Consider the following 10,674-nt stretch of genomic DNA (forward strand, 5'->3'; position numbering starts at 1 on the left):
CTGCAGGAAGTGCAGCCTAAGAGATGCCCGTTTAAATCACGTTGATTATAAGGACACTAGGGGCTCCTTTTACGAAGGTGCGCTAGCGTTTTTAGCGCACCTAGCCAAAAAAACTACCGCCTGCTTAAAAGGAGGCGGTAGCGGCTAGCGCGCGCGGTATTTTAGCGCGCGCTTAGCGCACCTTTGTAAAAGAAGCCCTAGCTCTCGGCATTCCTTTTACTCCCCGGGACAGGGGAATCTGCCCTTGCGGTCTGCGTCTCCGCCTCTCTGAGCTGGCTTTGCGTGCGGCAGAGTGGCGAAGAGGCGGAACGCGTCGGGTCGGGAAGATGTTGCATGGATTGCGTGTCAGCGCCTGTCATGCCCGGGAAGCTGCGGGTTCCTTAACCATTTCCCCTTCCTCTCCCTGGTTTCCTCTGCATCCGTCCCTGGTGACGCGGGATGACCTGCAACGGGAGCATAAATGAAGCTCGGGGACCCGGGAGCCGTCCACTGCGAGCCCGAGACCAGCCCCGGCCACAGCATGAAGAGCCTTTTGCGCCTCCACCTCCTCCTCTTGGTCCTGTTCGTAGCCTGGACAACTCCCTCGCAGGGTAAGACGCGCCTCTGCTGCTGCCCCCTGTCAGCTCTGTCTCCACTGTGCTTCTCGGCTTAAGCTCAAGTCCTTTTGTTCACTTAGTAATGCCACCACGAACAATTAATTGCACTTAACTCTCTCAGCGTAAGCTAAGTGGATAAACTAGTGAACCGTTATGTTCAGAAGCTTTTGCGTAGGCTGGAGTTATAAACGTCGTTTGTGTGTATGCTTATCTTGGAGATAGGGAGAAACAGATCCTAAGGAAGTCATATTGCTAATATGGGGGTGGGGAGCAATTCAGCTTGAATACCTGCAACATTTGGGGACAGAAGGGTGCTGCTCCCCCAAACCATAGCTATGGCTAGTCCCAAAAAAAAAAGTGCTACTATGCTATCCACTTCAGACTAGAATTGCTTTTGCTTGCAGATCTGAAGTTGAGCGTCACTAAAATATAGGGAGGTGGGATTATCAGGTTTAAAACGTTCAAGGCCAATACTCATATGAGTTAGAGAGAGGAAAGCTCAGAGGGAATACTTCATACTCAGAAGGTGAAGGTGACGGATGCCTGGAGACAGTTTGCCAAACTAGAACAGGGGGCAAAAGGTCCAAGTGAAGGCAAACAGGATCAGAAGAATAGCTCCAGGCAACTTTTCAATCTTTCAAATGTACATAAACATATGATATTATAGACTCCAAAGTGCTCAGAGAACTTGGTGAGACTTGAAACCAATCTAGGCCAAACAGCCTGCTGGTCAATGGCTCAATTCTCAATGATTGCACTTGTAATGACAGATAGTTTTTATCAGGTACCTAATCTCATTTTAATTCGATACATTGTAAACCTCTTAGGTCAGTAAAATGCAGGAGCAGTATATCAAATCTTAAATAAACATAAACATATTGGTAAATGCACATCTCTCATAATTGCAAATGGTATTATCTTTATATATAAAATTGGATGGATGGATGGATGGATGTTCCAGGATAACTCTGAAACGCATGGACAGATTTCAACCAAACTTGGTACACTTATGACTTACTATCTGGGGACAAATACTGGAGGGGGGAGAGGGGGTGAAATGTGGGTGGGGGGATGGGGTGGGAAGGGGGTGACATCGAAAACGACAGATATTAGCATCTAATCTATAAATGCATGGAGATATTTCAACCAAACTTGGTATACTTGGCTCCCCCTTCTGCTTCTATTCCTTTCTCTCCTCTCGTCTACCTTCCAAAGTATTTAGATCAATGCTGTCTTGTTAAAATGTTTATTTTATTTTTATTTTTCCTCTAACTCTACTTTTCACTTCTCTATTACCCTCCAGGTACTTTAGTTAGATTGTGAGCCTTCGGGACAGTAAGGGAATTTTCCAAGTACCTTTCTTATTTCTAATCTTAATGTATATTTTCTGTAAACCGCTTAGAACCTAACGGATGTAGCGGTATATAAGAAATAAATTACATTACATTACATATACATATGACTTACTATCTGGGAAAAAATACTGTGGGGATGGGAAAGGGGTGATATTATAAATTAGTATCTAATCCATACTTTTAGGGCACGCTGAGATGAATACTGACCCTCCCAATGCCGTTTAAGTCCAAGTTCCAGGTGTAATCACTGAATACAAGTCTATCAATCCCGGAAGATTGGGATAAATATATATCCAGGCAACGCTGGGTGATCAGCTAATATAAAACATAAAAAACTTATCTATCAATGTTCATCTTTATATCAGATGTTCAGATAGCGTCTCTCTCAGATGTTAAATTCAAGATTCTTTCAGGGTTCCAGGGTGAGATAGTTTACCAGCAGATGTAGTATTAACCACTAAGAACATAAGAATAGTCTTACTAGATCAGACCAGTGGTCCGTCTAGCCCAATATCCTGTCTTCACGGAGGCCAATCCAGGTAAAACTAGCATGACAGAAACAGGAACCCAGGATTCGACACAAACCAGGTATCAGCTAGTGAACAGGAACCACACTGCATGTTTGAATTTCTCGGTAAGCGCTGTGGTTCCTGTTCGCTAGCTGATACCTGGTTTGTGTCGAACCCTGGGTTCCTGTTTCTGTCACGTTAGTTTTACCAGATATGATGATAATCTGGCGAGCCTTGCAAGTACAGCTCCTGAAGACGCCAAGCGGCGAAACACGGTCCTGTGTCGGGCTGTAAGATTATTGACCTTTATAGCAACAGAAATGTGAGAAGAATGAGGGGAACAGTGGACGGTGGCCGAGGAGTTCTGAAGTGCATAGGAAAGTCCTAACTTGGAACTGACTATGCGGCTTATTTTTTTTTCTTTCTTTTAGTTATAACTGTAGATTCAATATTAGACACAAACAGCAAAAAAGGAACAATAATAGTTATTAATACAGTTTCAAAAAATGGTGTTTAGAATCCAAAAGTAGAGTAAAATAACTCAGCATAGGGAAAAACCCTTTTATAAATTTTCATAGAATCAATCATTGCACCATCTTGTTAGAATAAATGATTTTTAAATAACTTCATAGATTCATAAGTAATTCTTAAATTTCCATAATGTGAAAATAAAGTCCAAAGTCCAAAGTTTTGTGAAAAGCTCATATAAGTAAACAGATTTAGTTTCAATGTCTCTGCAGCGTATATTAGATATATTATATTATATTATATTATATTATATATTATATTAGATATAGTATATTAGATACTTGCAATGTATAAGGGGCTGGACTGTTTGTTATTCTGTGGTTCATGTTTCTTCTCTGCTTTGCCTTCACAATGTGGATGCCACTTGTTCCGAGTTGTATAAATAAAGTTAAAAAAAAAAAGTGCTGCATCCAGATTTTATCACATTTTAGTATAAGGTCCCTATAGTCACAGTACGAGCAATTCTATAATTAGGCACCAGCATGTACGTGCCTCAGAATATTGGCACTTTCATGGGCGAGTGTGCACTTATCAAAGGAGTCAACTTTTGAAAATGGTTGGGGGTGCTCAACTCATAACTCACGAATTCCCCCTTATCCAGAAAAGAATAAAAAAGGGAAACCAAAATACATCTGGTAGTGAGTGACCAATCTGTATCTAAATGTCAAGAGCAGGGCAGGCATATGGACATATCAAAAGTTAGGGTCCAAGTTTATTAGTTATTTATATACCGCCTATCAATGGAAGTTGTCTAAGTGTTTTTTGACATTCAGGTATGCGAGCATTTTTCCTGCCACTCTCTGCTCCCTCTCATAGCTTCTCAGCATCATACTTTCTCTCTCTTGCCCTCTATTCAAGTCATTCATAGCACTTTTTCTTAAACCAGTCCCTCAGCTCATCCTATACCACACTAGAGAGTTGCACGGGGACAGAAATCCCACCCATCCCCGCCCATCCCCGCCAGGTCCTCTCCATCCCCACCCGACCCCGTCAGGATCCTCTCCATCCCCACCCATTCCCGCAAGGAATTACCTCCATCCCCGCTCGTCCCCATAAAAAGCAGCAATTACTTCTGACAGGATCATCAATTCCACAGTTTCTTTTGTGTTTGCGCTGCTGTTTTCCTTGTGGAATCTCTTTGGTGGAACCCTTTTTTTGTTTTCTGTTCAGGTAATTAACTTATAAATTCCCTCTTTTACTAAGGCTGACGTGTCCATTATATTATATGGACGAACCCTGCTTCCAAAGCCTGGGGCCCCCGTGGGAGTCCCATGGGCCAAAGGGGAGTCCCGTGGGTTGGGGGGATTCCCGCGATCCCCATTCCCATGCAGACCTCTATACCACACTCCACCAATTGTTCATGTCCCCTAATTTCTTCTTCCCTTTTGCTCCTGCTTGTTCTTTTCCCCCTTTCTACTCCTCCTGCATAGGTATGCTTTATATTTCAGGGCAGGGAATTTACTTGCTCTTTGCCTGCTCTACTCCCTAACCCCTTGCTCCCCCCTTCCCCCTGTCATGAAGCCATATTAGCATTTTTTATCACTGGCCAGTTTTGATGCTCATAAGAATTCTATGAGTGTCTGAGCTTTTACTGCTGTGGCTGGTGATAAAAAATGCTAATGTGGCTTCATAAAAGAGGGAGGGGGAAGGGTTAAACCTTTTTAACTTGTTTTGCTTCTCATTTTCCCTTTTCCCAGCCTTCTATTTCTCTCCACTCCCCCAGCAATGTTCAGTGCACTTTTTCCTAGCTAGTTGCCATTGCATGCAGGTTTGGCTCACCCATCCCTTTACTGATTCCCACTTCTCGCTCTCCTCGACAGGTTAGACTTTCTAATGTTTGTAGATTTAACTCATATTCAATTTGTGACTGGCTTGGATCATTCCCCCGCTCCTAAGGGGCCTAAGGGTTAACACAGGAAGTACCCTTAGGAATTGGTAGGCACCTCCATATTCATGATTCTCGTCACAGATAGGCGCCGGAAATGTAGGCCTTGAAAAACCTGGCCTACATTTCCAGTGCCTATCTGTGACATTGGCCGTGATTCTATAAACGGCACCATCGCGTGATTAACGCAAGATCGCGCCGCTTTTGTGAGCAGCTGCCGATCCTGGCACCGCTTATAGAAACTGGGCCTTAGGGTCTGATTCTATAAATGGCGTCTAACGCCTAGGCGCCGTTCAGTTGTCAACTGTTATACACCATTTATGGAATCATGCCTAGTGACGCCTAAGCATTCTTATACACCAGGAAGTGTTAAATCCTTAGGTGCACACCATTTAGGGCAGGGTTTTCTTGGCCTGAATGAATGCGCCTAAGGTGGCCTAACTCAATTCATGCCCAGAGTCCACTCTGAATCCACCCCTACTTGCTGGTATGTGCCAGTAGACTCCTTGGTGTAGTTGCCTACATCGAAGTGGTAGGTGCCTACCAGCAAATTAAGTTTTCTTAAATTGTTTTTTAATGGTACTTTCAATTATCTATTAAGCCAATTTAAAAAAAAAATCAGCCCTGCATGCTGATATAGGCACCTAACTGTAGGTGTCTTTTATAGAATCAAGGCCTTAGCACTCAAGAGTAAATATTTATATATAACACTCAAAATATAAAATAGCTGTTATTTTATTCATACTTTGTTTTTTCTCATCCATAGGTGCCACTTTGAGGACAGAGCTGCGCTGTAAATGTGTACAGACGTATCCAGAATTCATCCCTATCAAACAGATTGCTAATGTGGAGCTTATCCCAGAGGGACCCCATTGCCCCACAGTGGATGTCATGTAAGTATCTAGAACACCTCTTGTAATTCCTGCTGTACTGAATTAAACACATGCAGCGGCGTAGTAAGGGTAGGGGGCGCCCCCCTTCTCCCCTCCTTCCCACCCTCTACTCCACACTCACTCTCTCCCTTCCCCCTCGTACCTCCAAATCTTTGCCAGCGCGAGTGACGTCTTCATCATGCTGCTGGCACCAGCGTTGGATTTCTCTCTGATGTTACTTCCTGGCCCCATGACCTGGAAGTGATTCAGAGGGGAACCAGGCTGGCGCGAGCAACAGGCAGAAAAAGATGTTGGCATTAGCAAAGATCTATACAGGTATAGGGTGGGAGGGGAGAGATGGCGTGAGCGTGGTGGGGTGGGGCGGAGAGGTGACGGTGCCCAGGGCAGTCTGCTCTCCCCTCCCTCCTTACTACACCACTGAACACATGGCTGCTAGCAGCACCTTCCTCCTGATCATAATCTTCTTTTCCTTGTTAGAGCTAACTTGAAGAGTGGATCGCTGGTCTGCCTGAATCCTGAAGCCAAGTGGGTGCAGATCATTATAAACAAAATCTTAAACGGGTAATTATCTTCTTTCTTTCCACATGTTTTACGCCATAAGGGTTATTTCTAAATCAAAGTACATAATGCTAACAATTGAAATTCAACACTAACAATTAACAAGCAGAGCTGCACAGTCACAGAACTCAAAAGAAAAGAAAGTCACAATTTGTCCAGGCACGTGCTAACATGGTTTGTTCATCGCAGCCTGGAACAGGAAGTGATTCTGAGTTGTCCTTTAGGACTTCTGCTTCTTCTCCCATTCTCTTGGCATCAAAGGTAAAGTCCACAGGGTCTGCAGTGTTTCCTTGATGCTATCTACACATCTTCTGTGTGCTCTTCCTCTGGTTTTCCTTCCATTATGGAGCTTGTTCAATGGCATTCTTATAAAGTGGCCAAATCACTTAGGGGCTCTAAACCTTAGAGCACGCATTTGTGTGCACTAAGGCTCAGATTCTCTATAGGGTGCCAATCACGTATCAATCATGTGACAGCACCATATAGAGAATCGCACCTCCCCGAAAGAGAGTGTGAGGACCTACAAAGGGACCTGGACAAGCTGGAAGACTGGGCAAACAAATGGCAAATGCGCTTCAACGTGGACAAATGCAAGGTCATGCATATAGGGAAAAAGAACCCATTGTTCAGCTACAAATTAGGGGGGGGTATTGTTGGGAGACAGCAGACTCGAGAGAGACTTGGGTGTGCTGGTGGATGCATCACTGAAGCCATCTGCACAGTGCGCAGCAGCCTCGAAAAAAGCCAACAGGATGCTGGGCATCATAAAGAAGGGCATAGCAACCAGAACACGGGAAGTCATCATGCCATTGTATCGAGCGATGGTGCGTCCACATCTGGAATACTGCGTTCAGTATTGGTCGCCGCACCTCAAGAAGGACATGGCGGTACTTGAGAGAGTCCAAAGGAGAGCAACGAAAATGGTAAGAGGGCTGGAACACTGCTCATACTGCCGAGAGGCTGGATAGACTGGGGCTCTTCTCTCTGGAGAAAAGGAGGCTCAGGGGAGATATGATAGAGACCTTCAAGATCATGAGGGGCATAGAGAGGGTGGATAGGGACAGATTCTTCAGACTGAAGGGGACAGCAAATAAGAGGGGGCATTCTGAGAAACTGAAGGGAGACAGGTTCAAAACAAATGCAAGGAAGTTTTTTTTCACCCAAAGGGTCGTGGACACTTGGAATGCGCTACCGGAGGAAGTGATCAGGCAGAGAACGGTACAAGGATTCAAACAGCGATTGGATGGATTCCTGAGGGATAAAGGAATCGTGGGATACTGAGGGAGGAGCTGGGATGTAACACAAGTATAGGAAGTTAACCAGGTAATGAGTATAAACCAACCTGGTCGTGCATGTGCAAGACGGGAGGGCTAGGACTTCGATAGGAAGGCAGGACTTAAATGAGAAAACAAGGTGGCAAGGGAGCCCCTTCTGATGATTCAGACAAGTCTTGACCTATTTTTGGGCCACCGCGGGAACGGACTGCTGGGCAGGATGGACCTGTGGTCTGACCCGGCAGAGGCACTGCTTATGTTCTTATGTTCTTATAGCAATAGAAATGTAGGCTGCCTAACGCCACTTCTGGTGTTAGCCACGTCCATAGTGGCATTCGACGGCATAAAGCACCTATGTAGGCACGATTCCAGCATGTATTATTAGGCACCAGGAGGCGCTTTAACAGTGCCATTTTTTTGCCACTTTAAATGGCGTTTGTTACTTAATATTGGCACCGGTATGGTGCCTATGTGCCACTGATGTGCGTTTAATGTGCTAATGTCTGTCAGCATGTACTAAGCCTTAATAAAAAGGTCTCACAATTTGTTGTGATTTGATATATTGTACGACAGATTGCAGGCTTAATTCAGTAAAATTTTAAAAAAAACAACATATAAAGACCATCCTACTGCTTGTACAAAATTGGGAATTAAGGCTACTTCCAGCTTTTGTGTGGTGATTTCCTACTGCCACTGTTATATATATCCTTCTAATTGTATGGCAAACACCTTATTGGTAATCTTCTACCAGTCCCAAATGTACGTATTGCAAATATATATTTTCAGTGGACCGGATCATAAAGATCACTAACATTTATGGGTTAGCCTTAGCCCCACCACTCCACCGCTGTGTTATCTCGTGACCGCGGGGAGATTTATGTGGCACTTCATCACTGGCTGTCCATGTTATAGTTTAATATGTTATATTCCTTATTTTTTTATATTTTGGAGAGTGTATTCTGCAGTTTCTAATTTAATGCAAGTAATAGTATATGTACTTAGCTTATATCAGCCACCGCCTGGGAGTCTGACCCTGGGCCTAGAAAATTGGCACCAGAATTGCACCTATATAGACGCTTTAGACCACCGAACGCCAAAGTCAGCATGGCCAATGCCAGAAGTGGCGTTATACAGCCTAAAGCACCTACTTAGGCACAATTCACATGGAGATAGGTGCCACAAATGTAGGCCCGGAAAACCATGGCCTACATTTCTGGTGCCTATCTTTTACATTGGCATGATTCTGAAACCGGTGCCAATACGTGATTGACACGCGATCAGCGGCCACTTTTAAGGCGGCCATTGATATCGGCACTGGTTCAAGAATACGGGCCTAGATGCCACTAAACATGAAGTAAAAACTATGTTGTCTTGTGTACATCCATAATTGTAGTCCTTTGGTATGTATGCTGTTGTGTGTCCAATATATACCAGGATTATTCTGCTTGATGCATTGACTGGACACTTGACTGGAGACAGGTCACTTAATGCAATATTATTGTTGCAGGGCATCCAGCAGGCGTTGAAGAGAATACAAACACTGGATCCTTCAAAAGAAATACTGAATCATTTAAATAAATAAGCATTAATGCATCTATGAAGAAACAAGACTCAAGATCCGGTGCCACGATGGCTTCAAGAAACATTGGATTAAATATTTGAATTACTTTGTCTCAAAGCTTACTAAATATGTATTTATGCACTTATTATGGCAATATAATATTATTTATATTTTAATTTATTTGTAATAATATAAATACAGGCAACAGCCTGGTACTGCACTGTATGCGCTCACTGATGACCTCACACTTTTAGATTGTGCATGTCTTCTGCATGTAGGGGATTTTGCCCCATGAGGAAAAGCCTCAAGCAGTCTTCCTGATTGGTTGAGCCTTCCCAAGGTCACATATCCCTTCTCTTGGGAGAATTTGTGTTAAGAGAAGTGTGAACCAGAACTTGAGGAGTTTTGGAAAAGGTACAGACTAGGATAATAGAATGCATACAGGTTGTGAGGTATCTGAAAGCTGTGAAATGTGTTCTAGTTTTACCAAAGCCAGATGCCTAAGTCCTGAAGACTAGGGAGGAATGCACTTTTAATTTCCCACTGGAAATACCTTTTAGTTTTACTGTTTGCCAGTTGCAAAGGAGAATAATGAAATGAATAACCCACTTATATGGTCCCTGGTTCTTACAACCCCTCCCCCCCTACCATGAGAACAAATTTTTTAAATGTAGCATGCCAATGGCAGGAAAATTCTGCACTCCACATGTTCTGTGTGCAAACACTTGGCTCCAGATCATAGCTAGGGAAATTGCACAAGAGCATTCCTCATGAAACATACTAATCTCTAAGCACCCCTTCCAGCAGTCTCACCCGCCCCTGGAATTTTAAGTCTAGGGCATATTTGTTTAGAAGTCAGAAATTGCAGTGATTTTCTCAGCGTCTCCAAGGGAATTTTATGTATTTTGACTCATTTCAAGAACCTTTGAGGGTGCTAATGTTCTCTGTAGTTGCATGTGACATCTGAGAAATGGACCTACGTGGGTTCAAAAAGTTTCCATACACCTTCAAGGGGGCAAACACCATAGCCCTGCATAGGATCCAGTTTCCCCTGGACCAGTAAGACTCTCAGACTCTGTAGTCTACTGAATTTTGTTCTGTGACATAATGTCATATTTTAAACAGAGAGACCAAACTATAAATGTTTTTGTTCTTTTCTTCCCCTTTCTATTTATGGAAAATACTAGAAAAGAAATTGTTATTTATCGGCATATGCTTTCCAAGATCAAAAATTGTATTTGCTTATTTAATCAGTTTTACCTTTTTTTTTTTTTTTTTAAATAAACACTTTAATAGAAAACAGCTTTGAATCATAGAATGATTTCATTGGCATCTAAACACAGTGTACTGATTGAAACCATCCACATGACACTCCAGGCTTCCACACAAAAAATGATCATGCTGACAGTACACCAGCTTTCACAGCTGACATATCAGTCATGCTTTAAAACTATATTCAAAAGAATAAATGGTTTTTTCAATGTAGTTTTTACCTTTTCAGTACATCTACTTTAT

At 43.2% G+C, this 10,674-nt stretch overlaps 1 protein-coding gene across 1 annotated transcript; it reads left to right on the forward strand.

Annotated features, from left to right (window-relative positions):
- The first annotated feature begins 257 nt into the window (after positions 1-257).
- LOC117368773 (growth-regulated alpha protein-like) lies at positions 258-10,434 on the forward strand. The gene is made up of 4 exons (XM_033962494.1): positions 258-590; positions 5,640-5,766; positions 6,244-6,327; positions 9,106-10,434. The coding sequence occupies exons 1-4, from the start codon at positions 461-463 to the stop codon at positions 9,122-9,124; spliced, it is 360 nt and encodes a 119-aa protein (XP_033818385.1). The 5' UTR covers positions 258-460; the 3' UTR covers positions 9,125-10,434.
- Positions 10,435-10,674: the final 240 nt, after the last annotated feature.

The sequence above is a fragment of the Geotrypetes seraphini genome, chromosome 1 (genome assembly GCF_902459505.1).
Source record: "Geotrypetes seraphini chromosome 1, aGeoSer1.1, whole genome shotgun sequence".
Lineage (NCBI taxonomy): Eukaryota > Metazoa > Chordata > Amphibia > Gymnophiona > Dermophiidae > Geotrypetes > Geotrypetes seraphini.

Excerpts from the sequence above, each read along its gene's own strand:
- LOC117368773 (XM_033962494.1), top strand. The coding sequence starts at position 461 with ATGAAGCTCGGGGACCCGGGAGCCGTCCACTGCGAGCCCGAGACCAGC. Across the intron at positions 591-5,639 it reads CTGGACAACTCCCTCGCAGG|GTGCCACTTTGAGGACAGAG; the intron begins GTAAGACGCGCC and ends TCTCATCCATAG. Across the intron at positions 5,767-6,243 it reads TGCCCCACAGTGGATGTCAT|AGCTAACTTGAAGAGTGGAT; the intron begins GTAAGTATCTAG and ends TTTCCTTGTTAG.